The 13,286-nt window shown below is 53.5% G+C and overlaps 2 protein-coding genes across 3 annotated transcripts; both read right to left on the bottom strand.

Moving 5' to 3' along the window:
- Positions 1-6,129: 6,129 nt before the first annotated feature.
- On the bottom strand, positions 6,130-9,457 carry C5H19orf67 (chromosome 5 C19orf67 homolog). 2 transcript variants are annotated; one of them, XM_059262659.1, is made up of 6 exons: positions 8,970-9,457; positions 7,826-7,967; positions 7,614-7,714; positions 7,351-7,536; positions 6,824-6,958; positions 6,130-6,447 (listed from the first exon to the last, which is right to left on the bottom strand). In XM_059262659.1, exons 1-6 carry the CDS (start codon positions 9,296-9,298, stop codon positions 6,273-6,275), a joined length of 1,068 nt encoding a protein of 355 aa, XP_059118642.1. In that variant the 5' UTR covers positions 9,299-9,457; the 3' UTR covers positions 6,130-6,272. The 2 variants fall into 2 exon arrangements, with proteins under 2 accessions (XP_059118642.1, XP_059118641.1); XM_059262658.1 differs by having other exon boundaries at positions 7,826-7,970; positions 8,970-9,456.
- A 1,020-nt stretch (positions 9,458-10,477) lies between these two features.
- Samd1 (sterile alpha motif domain containing 1) lies at positions 10,478-13,218 on the bottom strand. Its single transcript, XM_059262656.1, has 5 exons — positions 12,319-13,218; positions 11,652-11,952; positions 11,472-11,568; positions 11,264-11,375; positions 10,478-11,175 (listed from the first exon to the last, which is right to left on the bottom strand). Exons 1-5 carry the CDS (start codon positions 13,216-13,218, stop codon positions 11,017-11,019), a joined length of 1,569 nt encoding a protein of 522 aa, XP_059118639.1. The 3' UTR covers positions 10,478-11,016.
- Positions 13,219-13,286: the final 68 nt, after the last annotated feature.

Raw genomic sequence — 13,286 nt, 5'->3', positions numbered from 1 at the left:
AGAGTGAAGAGGAGCTGGGGGCCTGGAGCACAAACTGTCTCATCCCCACACGCCTGGGTATAGCTCTTGCCCCTGACAGTGGCCTTTCTCTCCTCTTTTCCGTAGTAGGAGCGCAGACCCTGAGGGCTGCGAAGGCTGGGACACTCGTCCAGAAGTGACAAACCCTTTAAAGAACCAGGGTAGAGTTACCCTCCGGATCAGCAGAAGGCCTGGAGAGGGAGGAGCCAGCTCTCTTCAATGGCAACTTGAAATCCTGCCCATCCTTGATACTGACTATGGAATTAACCACCTTTCTCCATTAAAATTGTTTAGTCTTCACTGGAAAACTAACAACCACCCGCAAAACCTGTGAGTGAGACACAAAATAAAGCCCCCCCCCTTACTTCCTGGGCTTTTTTGCAAGCTCTTTTCTACCGGAACCTCCTTAGTCTGGGTGGAGCGGGAGCTGGGCAGGTGAAGGACTCCCAGGAAAGCCACCAGAGGATCGCATCGGAATGTTGAAATTCGAAATGCGCTCTGGTCTCTGTTCCCGGCTGCCTGCTAACCCGGGACTGGAGGCCGGGGCCCTACTGCCCCCTGGTGGTGAGAGTGCAAAATGTTGCGCACCGGCCCACAGACTCCACTTTGGGTCTCCAGATCTCAGCTTTTATTGGCGCCAAAGGCGTCCTGTGCTCAAGGGCGCTGCTAGGAAGAGGTGCTGTGCAATTGTCCCTGCTCTAGGGAAATAAACAATAGTGAAAAATACCAGTGGTGGGCTGGGAAGACGATTCAGGGTAAAGAGTGCTTGCTTTGTAAATAACCTGAGTTCAGTTCCCAGCATCCACATGAGAGGTCCATAACTACTTGTAACTCCAGCTCCAGGGGATCAGTCATCCTCTCTGGCCTCCGGGAGCACCTGAACATACATGGCATACATTCACACAAAACGCATACATACTCACATAAATTAAAATAAAGATACATTTCTTTCTTTCTTTTCCTTTTTTTTTTTTTTTTTTTTTGAGACAGGGTTTCTCTTTGTAGCCTTGGCAATCCTGGAACTCACTCTGTAGACCAGGCTGGTCTCAAACCCACAGAGATCCACCTGCCTCTGCCTCCGAGTGCTAGGATTAAAGGTATGTGCCACCACCACCTGGCTGTAAAGATAATTTTTTTTTAATAAAGAAAAGTAGTAATGGTAGCGATGAGGGGCCAAGCGCCTGGTGGGTATTCCGTCCACCCTGTCTTGCTTCTTCTAAAGCCATGGTTTCATATGGCCCATATTGGCCTCAAATTCTCTCTGTGGTCAAGGATATTTATGTTGTGTGTATAAGTGTTTTGATAGCCTGTGTGTGTGTGTGTGTGTGCCACTTATGTGTAGTGCCTGCAAAAGCAGGAAGAGGACACCAGATCCCCTGAAACTAAAGTTATTGATGGTTGTGAGGGACTGTGTGAGTGCTGGGAACTGAACCTTGGTCCTCCAAAAATACTCTTAATTTCTGAGCCCTCTCTCCAGCCACAAGATTTATTTATTTATTTATTTATTTTTAATTTTGTGTGTGTGTGTGTGTGTGTGTGTGTGTGTGTGTTTGTAGGGGTATGTGTGTGAGAGTGCAGATATACAGATGCTCCTGGAGTCTAGAGAGGGTGTTGGATCCCCTAGAGCTGGAGTTACAGTTATGAACTACCAGAGGCGGGTGGTGGGAACTGAACCTGGGTCCTCTGCAAGGATAGCAAGGTCCTCTTAACCACAGAGCCATCTTTCCAGCCTCTAAAAGAGAAAGCTCAGGACTGGAGAGTTGGCTCTAAAGTTAAGAGTTTTGCTACTCTGCCAGGCAGTGGTGGCACACACACACACACACACACACACACACGCACGCACGCACACACACACACACACACACACACACATATATTTTTAAGACAGGCTCTCTCCTCTATATAGTCCTGGCTGTCCTAAAACTATGTAGACCAGGCTGGCCTTGAACTCACAGAGATCTTCCTGCCTCTGCCTCCTGAGTGCTGGTATTAAAGGTGTGTGCCACCATGCCTGGCCACATATATAATTTTTAAAAATAAAAAAATCCTGGGGCTGGAGAGATGGCTCAGAGGTTAAGAGCACCAGCTGCTGTTCCAGAGGTCCTGAGTTCAATTCCCAGCAACCACATGGTGGCTCACAACCATCTAGGATGAGATCTGGTGCCCTCTTCTGGCATGTAGGCATACATGCTGGAACACTGAATACATAATAAATTTAAAAATAAATAAATAAATAAATCCTTGCTGGGCTGTGGTAGCACATACCTTTAATCCCAGCACTCAGGAGGCAGAGCCAGGAGGATCTCTGTGAGTTTGAGGCCAGCCTGGTCCACAGAGCGAGATCCAGGACAGGCACCAAAACTACACAGAGAAACCCTGTCTCGAAAAAACAACAACAAAAATTCTTTAATTAAAAAACAAAACTTGAGCATTTGCCTGGCCCTGGGTTTGAGCTAAAACAAAACTACTGATTTTTACTATTTAGGAACCTCTTCCTCCTTTAAAAATCTTTTGAGATAGGGACTCACTATATAACCCTGGCTGGCTATGTGGATCAGGATTGCTTTGAACCTGTGATCTTCCTGTTTCTGCTTCCTAAGTGTTGGGATTCAAGGCCTGTGTCATCATACCAGGTTTAAAAAAAACTTAAAATTATTCAAGTGGGGCTGGTATGCAGAACTTAGCAATTGGAGACAGGCAGATCTGAGTTCAAGGTCAGCCTGGTCTACATAGTGATCTCCTGTTGCGGGAGAGGGGAAATGCAAGTGGGAGTGACTAGTGGCTGGCACACTGCAAACTGTGCTCAACTTCTGGTAAGCACTCAACGGTCTGAGAAAACGGTATCTGTATAATTCACATACTGTCAGCGTAGTTCAGCAGCTTCTCAGAAGTGGCTAGGACTGGAAAAAGTGGGACCTCAGAACACTGTACAGCTGTTGTAGAGCTCATTCGGTGCTTGCCTGGCAACACATAGACCTCAGTGCAAACCTGTAATTGCAGAGGTTGGAGCAGACAGAAGTTCAAGGCCATCCTCAGCTACATAGAGAGCTTGAGGCCAGTCTGGCTATATGATACCCTGTCTCAAAAAATATATAAATAATAAATTGAGGGGCTGAGGAGGTGTCTCAGTGGGTAAAACATTTGTCATGCCCGCCTGATGATCTGAATTCAGATCCCCAGAATCCCCATAAAAAGCCATGGTGTATGCAAAGTCCTGCAGGTCCTTACTAGGAAGTGAGAGGCAGAGACAAGAGAATCCCTGGAAACTTGAGGGCAGCTAGTCTGCACACACACAGCACACGACAGCTTGTGTAAAACAAGGAGGAAGACCAGGGCTGACACCCAGAGTTCTCTTCCAGCCACCACACATATGCCATGGCCTGTCCACAATAACACACGCTGACACAAATAATTAAATACTAGCATTATGGTTTAAATTTCTGACTTGTCAGTTCTGGCCCCCGAGTCTCACTGTGCTAACCAGGCTGACCTCCAGCTTACAGCAAGTGACTAATGAAATGGCAACAAATAAATAAGTGAAAGGTCCATATGATGTCAGCCCCAGAAGGACCCCTCCAGAGTCTACATTGCTGAATGCTTGACTGTGACCTTGGGACTGATGGGAAGGCAGTGGAGAGCCACAAAGGTGGCAAATGGAATCACAAGCTGCTCTTTGGTGGGTGTGGTGTGTCTGTGTGAGTTCCTGTGAGTGCACACATCTGTGTGTGGAGGCCAAAGGTCAACCTCGGATGTTCCTCAGAAGCTGTCCACCTTGTTTTTTAAATTAAAACTTGTGAGTGTTCTGCCTGCATGTATGTCTGTGTACTCGTGCATGTCTGGTACCGTGGGAAGGGTGTTCAGTGCTGTGGAACTGGAGCTGTAGATGGTTGTCAATCACAATGCGAGTGCTGGGAACTGAATCTTGGTCTTCTGGAAGAGCAGCCAGTGTTCTTAACTGCTGGGCTCTCTCTCCAGTGCTCCCTCCCACACTATGTAGTCCTGGCTGGCTTAGAACTCACAAAGATCTAATTGACTCTGCCTCTCAAGCGCTGAGATTAAAGGTATGTGCCCTCATACATGGCATATTTATTATTGTGTAAGTGTATGATGGGGGGGTGACATGCTACTACATATGTGTGGTGGTCAGAGGACAACGTTTTGGGGTCAATTCTCTCCATCTTTAGGTGGGTTCCAGTATTCAAACTGAGCTTGTGTGACAAGTACATGACAAACAGCTCCGTTTTATTAAGCAAGGCTGGCCTCCAGCTTACAGCAATCCTCCAGCTCCCGGCTCCTGAGTGCTGGGATCACAGGTGTGCATGTACCACTGTGCTCAGCCAACTCTTCTGTAGTGCTGGGGATCAAACCTAGAGCCTTGTGCATGCTAAGTTCAACCACACCCCCAAACCCTGACATCAGTATTTATATTTATCTGTATGATAAGTATAAATTCCCTTGCAGTATGTCTGTGTACTACCCGTGTGAATGCAGAAGCCAAAAGAAGGGCATTGGATCCCCTACAACTGGAGTTACAAATGGTGGTGAGCCCCCAATTGTGTGCTGGGAGGGACGATGTGAATAGCACAGCAGCTGCTCCAGTCAATACTAGGAGGAATCAGAACAGTCTTGGATATTCTGATCCGAGCTGTGGAGTAAAACATTATGCAGTCATTGGTGTTAGCAGAGGCCTCTCCGCAAGAGTTTGGGTTTGGTGTGTAACCTGGAGTCAGCTCACTTGTCACATCTGTTTCAAACAGGTTTATATTAGTATGTACCAGGTGTTATCAGCTGACTTACTGACGCCTAAGGCATGGTGGCACACTCTGGAGGCCCAGGCTGGAAGAAAAGGCCAGCCTGGGCTATATACTAAGACTGGATTTAAAAAAAAGAAAAAAGTGCTGGCAAGACGGCCTTGCTGGTAAGAGGCCTGGAGGCTCTTCGAGAGGACCCTTGTTCAGTTTCTTGCACCCACACGGAGGCTGACAACTGTAATTCCAGTCCCAGTGTATCGATGCCCTCTTCTGGCCTCCTTGGGCAAGCAGGGAAAACTCACATATAATAAAAAAATTTTTTTTTTTTTTGAGAGAGAGAGATAGGGTCTCTTTACATAGCCCTGACATCCCGGAACTCACTATGTAGACTAGGCTGGCCTCAAACTCAAAGAGACCCCCCCTGCCTTGGTTTCCCCGAGTGCTATGATTAAAGGTGTATGCTACTATGCCCGGCTAATAAAAATTACTCTTTTGTTTTTTGAGACAGGGTTTCTCTGTGTAACAGCCCTGACTGTTCTGGAACTTGCTTTGTAGTTCAGGCTGGCCTCAAACTCACAGAGATCCACCTGCCTCTGCCTCCCTAGTGCTGAGATTAAAGGCGTGCGCCACACCACCAGGCAAAAAATTACTCTCAAAAAATCAAAAACCACAAAGGCATGGTTCTGGGCCTCAATAATTCTGGGTCTCACATTCTGACTCTGTGAAAATTTTAGGATCCAAATATCGACCTCTCAGAGTGACCCAGGGGAGGAGGAAGAACCCCATTCCTATGCGGGGACCAGTTTCACTCAGAAGACCCAGATTCCGAACCTAGAGCATCGCGCAGAGCAGGCGTTCATTTCTCTCGGCTAGAGCCTCCTCGCCAGCCCAAGACTGATGTGAGGCTGAGAGACCCCAGGACTGCTAGCCTGTACTCCAGACTCTTCGTGGGACAACAATCAGCTCGACTCGGGCACCCCAAAAGCTGGAAGAAAGTCCGACTCCACTCTGCAAACTGATATCCACCCCCCTAGTTTCCTAGGGCACATCGGGAAATGTAGTTGTGGGTTTTTTTTTTTTTTTTTTTTTTTAACCCTGGATAGGAATCACTTCCGGGTTAAAAAAACGGGCGTAGTTCTAAGTCCTCCTCCAGTGGGCCTAGAATTTTCCTGCCACCAGAAACTTGTTTTCTGGGTTCCGGTTGCTGACGAGAGCCGCTACTTCCCTCTTTGACTCATGTGCTTCTGCGCATGCGCGGCTCTCTCGCTGAGGCCTTTGGACTACACTTCCCAGAAGGCCCCTCGGTGGGCGGGACCTACCCGCCCCCAGGGGAGGGACGCAGTGCTCACAGGAGACATAGAACCTCTGACCTTTTATTAACAGAAAAGTGTGTCTGCACTTGGTGTTCGGTGGCCCATGCCGCGGCGTACTGAGTGCAGCCCGCCTCTGTTCCTGCCTGGAGTTTGGGGTTATCAAGCCGGGGCTGGCGTCTTCTCCTGGGGCTCAGGATGCCGGGGCAGCCCAAGCCGAGGGCCCGGGTGCGCTGGGGGGCCGGGTGGGGCCTACCTGGCCCGTGAGGATCTGTACCAGCAGGTCGGTGGCCAGCACATGCGACGGCTCCTCGAAGCCGATGGTTAGTAGCTGCTGGTAGTCCCCGGGTGGCTGCGGGCACAAAATCCTGGGGGACCGGAGACAAGCCTGGACTTGAGCACCCCTGCTCCTCAAGGCTGGGAGGGGCTTCCAGTTAGGGGTGGGGGACACCCTAAGGGAAAGTGTTTCCTCTCTTGACAAGTTGAGGCTGCTAATCACTTTACTAGCTTCCTGGGAGAGTGACTTATCCACTCTGAAAACATGTTTTCTTCTTTGTAAAATGGACTGGTTCCACACCTCTATGAACTGCTGTTTGGTCTGCATAAAGCACCCTTCAGGGCACAGTAAAACGCGATACCTGCTACCAGTGGAAGCTGAATGTTCCCCGAGATCCAGTCCTTGGTGGGGTTCTGTCCCGCCCTCCCTCCGACCTCAAGCCTACATCACCATTACTGGGATCCTACCATGAATCAAGGTCATCCTCTGCTGGTCCTAGGGGTATCCACCGGCCGATGGACCAGAGTTTCTGGATTTGGGGGCACGAATTGGCTGGACCCTGGCCTGCATCCTCCCATGTATCGCGATAACATAAGAAGTAGCTGAGAGGGAGAAATGAGAAAGAAAAGCAATTCCTTAAGTTTTTCTGCTGAGGGCTTTAATTCTGGAGGTGAGGTTCAAGTCCATCAGAAGTTGCCTGATGTTCTCAATGTGGCTCAATGCTGAGGGCTTCCCTCCCTGGTGGCCTAATCTGAAGATGAGTATTTTTATTTTAATGGGAAGGTGGAGTTAAGAAAACCAAAGGTAGGAGGTGAAGCTCAGTGGTGTACAGTGCTGGCCTAGTTAGTATATGCAAGGTCCTGGGTTTTATCCCAGCACCTCAAAACGTGTTCTGTTTCCTGTCTTGTTTTTCACTCTTTGTTGGTGGTGTAAAGGTTCAACCTGACATTCAGCATAGGAGGGGAAAGATTTTGATTTTGACAAGGAAACTCACTAATCCACGTGGGAGTCTTGTCCCTGGCTGCTGGCCTCTGTGGTGGTCTCTAGGTTCCAGCGCATCTTCTTGTAGAGGTATCTCGGGAAATGACTGGCAGTGTACGCAGCTGGGGTGCAGTATCGGAAGATGGACACATCGTGGGAAGGGCTAATGGAGAACCTCCCGCAGAAGAAGCAGGAGATGCTAGCAGGAGATAAGAGAGTAGACAGCAAGCTGAGCCCTGGCCTCCGCCACCCCCAGACTCATTTCCTGCCCCTTACCTCAAAGGGTTGGTTTCCTCCAGGTCCACGAACCCGAAGGAGGCATACATGAGAACTAACTGTTCCAAGCGCAGCGTTAGCTGCTGAGAGATCTCCAACAGCTGTGGAAGGTGGGACTTCATGACCTCAGATGGTCGGCCAGAAGCAACCCTCCTACCCCTAGGCAGAGTCCAAAGGAGAAAGGGGCCTGGTAAGACAGCTCCTGTACACACCCCCTTCCGGACCAGCTCCTGCAGGGCTCCATAGATGGGAGGGATGCTCCTTGCAGCAGCCTCAAGGTACAGGAAGTAAGGCTCACACATTGTTAGGAAGGTGGGCATGGCCTTGGCTAGCTGTTCCTTCTGTACTCGGTCCCTGCTGAAGGGAGAAAGGGGCTTTCACGTGGCATCACCTTCCCTCCATCCCCAGGTGTCCCATGCTTACTCTTCCACCTGTATCTCTGGCTGAACCCATTACAGAATTCCCCCAGTGCTGTGGCTTAATGGTCAGAGCGCTTGACTAGCACGTGCAGAGCCCTGGGTTCCATCCCCAGCACCCAAAAATTAAACATAAAAAGGGACTGGGAGAGGAAGTCAGTGGTAGAGTCTAGGGCTCACACGGGTAAAGCTTGAGTCTGTGCTCAGCATAAGACAGGACCCCTTCCCCACAGGGTTAAGTCTTTCTCCCGTCTTTCAGAACCACCTGCATCACTCATGTGGAAATTTGTTAAAATGCTGACACCTGGGCTGGGAATGCAGCTCTGTGGTCCAACGCTTGCCTAGCACAAGGGCCTGGTTTCCATCCCCAGTGTGTTTGGGGGACATGCAACTTAGTTCTCTCCAAGTTCTGCTGAGTGATAATCAGAAAGCTGAGATTTAAGCCAGCCTCCTACAGACACCACAGTCCTTTTCCCCTGGTCTGGAAATTGCATTTTTCTTTGGGAGTGGAGGGTGGCTTCTCACATTGTAAGTTCTCTGGCCAGAGGTGATGCAGATATTTTGTTTAGCTGACTTTCACAGGTTTAAAAAAAAAAAAAATCTAAGCCAGCATTTCAAATTTGGAAGGAAGTACTCAGTAGCCTGAGTCGGGAGGGTCATCAATTAGGATGTGATGAGATCCTATCTAAAAAAGAAAGAAAGAAAAATCTGCCAAATAACCAACCAAAACCAAAATTCTGGAAGACAGACTTGGTATCCCAAACCTACACATTGCCTGGCCCTGCCTCTCAGTTCTCCACAGCCCTCGGCACACTAGTAAAGTGTATTTCTAATCAGCTGGCCTTGAGTACTGTCTCTGGACCCCGAGTTCAGTTTTCGGCCTTTGTGTGAGCTGCACAGCCTATCCTGTCCTGGAACCTAGGCCCCTGTACAGGATCACCTGTAGAACAAGTAGCTTTGAAAGTCATCCGCCTTCCTGAGCAGGTAACGGAGCTGGTCAGTGATAGGGCTGAACATGGAGTCCAGTGGGAGGCGAGCCTGGGCCGGCCGGAGCTCCACAGTCAGTGGCTCCTGGGAAGACGCGGAGGCTGGGGCTTCCATCAGCTGCTGTGCCCGCAGGGGCTCCTGCTCCGCTGAGGCCTCGGGTCTCCTGGCGGGTGACCACGAGGGGTCTCCGTAGGGCGGCGGCCCGGGTCCCAATTCGTCCGAAGGCGGTGCTTCTCCAGGGCCCAGGGCCAGCGACCCAGCGACCCAGGGCTCCGCAGCCATCAGCGTCCACCGCAGACTCCTCCAGCCTCCGCGGCGTCCCGGGAACGCAGCACACCTGGGGTCGATCGGCCGGGGCAGTGAGCGCAGCCACGACCCACTCGGCCCGGCCTCGACGTCTCTACCGGCGCCGCCCCGCGGGGCTTTTGCCTCTTTTGAATTTGAGCACGCGGAGGGCCGCGCAGCCTGGGCCTGCACCGCGCACGAAGCTCGGCGGGCACCCGGCGCGCGGGGCAGGGCGATGCCAAGGGCGGAGCCCCAGACCCGCCTGGTGGCAGCCTTTTCTCTCCCAGGCCGTTGACTGGGCTGGAGGGGAAGGGGTTCCTAACATGTTAGGAACCCATGAGTGCAGTTACCGAGAGGCCTAGGCTCCACCCCAGCCGGTGACCCCCAGGATCTGACTCTTCACTGATGGAGCTGGGATCTGCATGTGAGTCTACCAGAGACTCGTGAACAGCAGTTACTTCTACAATAAAGATTATCAGACAGATGACCTGGCTTTTCCCATTGTCTCCTTTGTTCCAGTATGCCTGCCCCGGTTCCAGAACACACCTCTGACACTTGGAGACTGGATTCCTAGCCACGTGCAAAGACCGGGATTTAAGTGCGGCTAGGAAGCCAAATACATTAATTACAAGGCTCGCAGTAAAGCAGCAACAGGTGACACTGTCCTGTGTGACCCTCACACCTTGACTGTGTCAAAGGCAGTCGTCCTGTTTTATAAAATGAGTTTTTATGACGTCTGCTTCATTAAACTACAGAGGAAACAAAACGCTCAGCAAGTGTGTGGTGAACTGTTAGTCACTCAACAAACACTTGAGCAGGCACGAGAGGACAGAAGACAAAGGAACTATTCTGGTCCTAGAGTCATATTTTTTTGAAACAGGACTGCATGTAGCATAGGCTGGCCTTGAACTATGTAGCTAAGGCTAGCCTTGAATTCCTGATTCTTCGTCTTATCTCAAGTGCTGAGGATAACAGGTGTGCTGTCAACACCACTTCCTTTTAGCACTGTTGGGGATGGAAGCAAAGCATTCTGCATGCTTGGCCAGGGCCACCCTACTGGAGCCGGCCGAGGAAAGCCATCACTGGTCTTCCTTCCTCCCCAAAAAACTTCTCACATTAAACTCTCCAAGGTTCTTAGCACCTCCTGCCTCCATTCAGAAAAAGGACTCTTTTTTTTTTAAAGTTTTATTTAAAAAACCTTCGGTGCAATATTAAAAAGCAATACAGCCAGGTGGAGCAACGATGGACAGACAGAAAGGGAAGAGCCGGAGGACCCAAGGTCCCTTACCTCACCTGCTCTCCAGAGGCCAGAGGTCAGGGTGGGGGAAGGCATGGGGGAGAATGAGGAAAACCCACCACCAGGATGGATAGGCAGAACAAAACACTTATATAAGATACATCTGGCTGAACTGAAGAGGGTTTGGGGGCCACAGGAAGCTCCCCTGGTTTTTTTTTTTCAAAAGTGTCCTGGTTTGGGGAGAAAAGGTGGCCCCTGTGAATGAGCCAACCAAGTCCGCCTACCCCACACTCCACTGCTGTGGAGAGGGGATGTACTAAGGTAGGGGCGTGAGAAAAAGGGGAAATGGAGGAGGGTACCCCTTTTGGGTAACTGAAGTCTGTTAGGAAGGTTGAGGGTACCCCCATGTCCAGTTCCTGGACTATGGGGGTCCTGCGGGTGAGATCTGGACTGGCTGGGGAAGGGGCAAGGCTGGCGCTCAGCCTAGGAAACCGTCAGGGTCTTCATCCTCAAAGTGGCCTTGCTGAAGGACCTTGATGTGGTGCTCGTAAATCTTCAGGGCTGGGCCCAGGCGGATGGACAGGCCAGTCAGCACATCTGTCCGTTGCATGAGCAACAAAGACTTGCCATCAATTTCCTGGGCAGGACAGAAAGGACAGGGTCAGTGGACACCTGTGAGGCCCTGTGTGCGTACAGACACGTGTAGTCCCGGGCTGGGAACTCACCTGCTCTTGAAAAGCAGTGGCCTGCTCTGGGAAGCCTGCCTCAGTGAAGTATTCCACCACATCCATGACCGTCCACTCCACTGGGTCGGTTGGCTTTTCTTTGCGCCCAGGACTGCATCAGAATGGAGAGCAACAGTGACCATGGATCAGCTCCGATTGTCCAATACACCCAGGCGCTAATCCCAACGTCCCTACTGCCTCAACTTACGGACAGCTAAAAGGTGTCCCATCAGCCCCAGGTAGGGCTGGTTTTCCTGGGGGCAAAGGCACAGGAGATGGAGAATCCGGAGCAGCCGCAACACAAGCTGAGAAGGAAAAGCAGGGGGCAGCTCTAGGCTGGGGTTCACAGCTCCCTGCTCTGCGCTGCCCGACCCAAAGGGGTCCTTACCTGATCCCCCTTCTTTATTCATAGCTGTCATCGAGAACACCTGGCGTGTGCAGCTGCCAGGTGCTGGTCCCCGCCCTTCATCCTGGCTCGGGTAGGGTCCACAGGGCGACCACTCCTTGACCCTCTCCTTAGCACTCTGAGGGCCCCGCTCTCCATTAATCTGGTGGTGCTGAGCACCTGCGGGTCGGTCACTCTCAGGCACTTCTGAGCCCTCTGATACATTGTCCTCCTCCTCCTCCTCCTCCTCATCTTCATCATCGTCTTCCTCTTCTTTCTCAAAGACCCGCTCTTCTCCACCTCTCTGGGGCCAGAGAAAGAAGCAGGCAGAGTTAGAGCTCTTCTAGTCCCGGATGGAGGCCAGTGTCCGACGCCACAACAACACGGAGTAACTTTTATGCTGTCGCTTCCGTGCCAGGCTCTGGGTTAATAAAGCCCTCAATAGCCAAGTCTTACTAAACTCGCTCAACAACCCCCAGGGGTCGCTACTGTCAGCAATTCTCGGTTTACAGCCGAGGAAACTGAGGCTCCGGCAGATCGGGTCACTGACCAAGATCACCGCGTTCCGAGTCCGCGGGGATCGTGGACGAACCCCGGCCACCTGAGGTCCCGCTCCCTCCCGGGACTCTAGTCCCCGCCAACTTCGCCCGCACCTGCCCGGTGCGCTCACCTTGCTCCGCGCCGCGCGTGCGCTACCGGCCGGCGGCGCCCGTCCCGGCCTGTCTCCGCGGGGCAGCGCGAGCGCTCCCAGGCGGGTGCGCTCCAGACGGCCCCGCGCCGCCTCTTCTTCCAGCAGCCCCTGCACGCGGCCGCGAGTAAGGCGGCCGCTGGCGCCGCCGCTGCCCCCGAGGTAGCGCACGACTTCCCGCAGGCTCACGGGCCGCGCCGGGCCGCCCGCTCGCGCCGCGCCCCCCTCCGGCGGCGGCTGTGGCTGCGGCGGTGGCGGCTGCTGCTGCTGTGGCGGCGCCGGCGGCGGCGGCTCCCGGGCGGCGACGGCGGGCGGCGGTGCTCGGCGCGGGCCGGCTGGGGGCGCCGCGGCCGGGGGCGCGGCGGGCGCTGGTGGCGGCGCGGCTAGGGGCGCGGCCCGCTGCGCCCGGGGACCCGGCTGCGCGGGGCCGGGAGAAGGGGGCGCTGTGGCGGCGGCCGCGCGGGGCGCCCGGGTCGGGGCGGCGACGGGCGCGGGCGGCGGGGCGGGCGTGGGCGGCGGCGCGGCGGGGCCCCCGCGGGGGACGCGCGGCGGGGCGGGCGGGGTGGCTCCGCGGCGGGGCGGCTGGACGCGCGCCGCGTTGCGGTACGAGATGCTCCCCTTGTAGCTGACCCGAAGCACGGCGCGCTGCTGGATCAGTTTCTCGAGCTCCGCGCGCGTGCGCTCGGGCTCCGGGCCGTGCCGCCGCCGCACCATCCGGCAGATGCGCTCCAGGTCCGGCCGCGCCTTGCGCGAGCGCAGCGAGTCGATGGTGTCCAGAATCCACTCTTGGTAGTGCGGGGAAGCGGCGGACGACGAGGCGGCGGCCGCCGTGGTGGCGGCCGCCGCCGTCTCCGGCGGGGGTAGGGCCGGGGGCCCCGCCATGCCTCCCGCCCGGCCCGGCTGCACGGTGCGCGCTGCCTCCCTCCCAGCGCGGCGCCCCCTCCCCGCTT

This window comes from Peromyscus eremicus, chromosome 5 (genome assembly GCF_949786415.1).
Source record: "Peromyscus eremicus chromosome 5, PerEre_H2_v1, whole genome shotgun sequence".
Taxonomy (NCBI): Eukaryota; Metazoa; Chordata; class Mammalia; order Rodentia; family Cricetidae; genus Peromyscus; species Peromyscus eremicus.
This window is presented reverse-complemented; position numbering and strand designations above follow the sequence as displayed.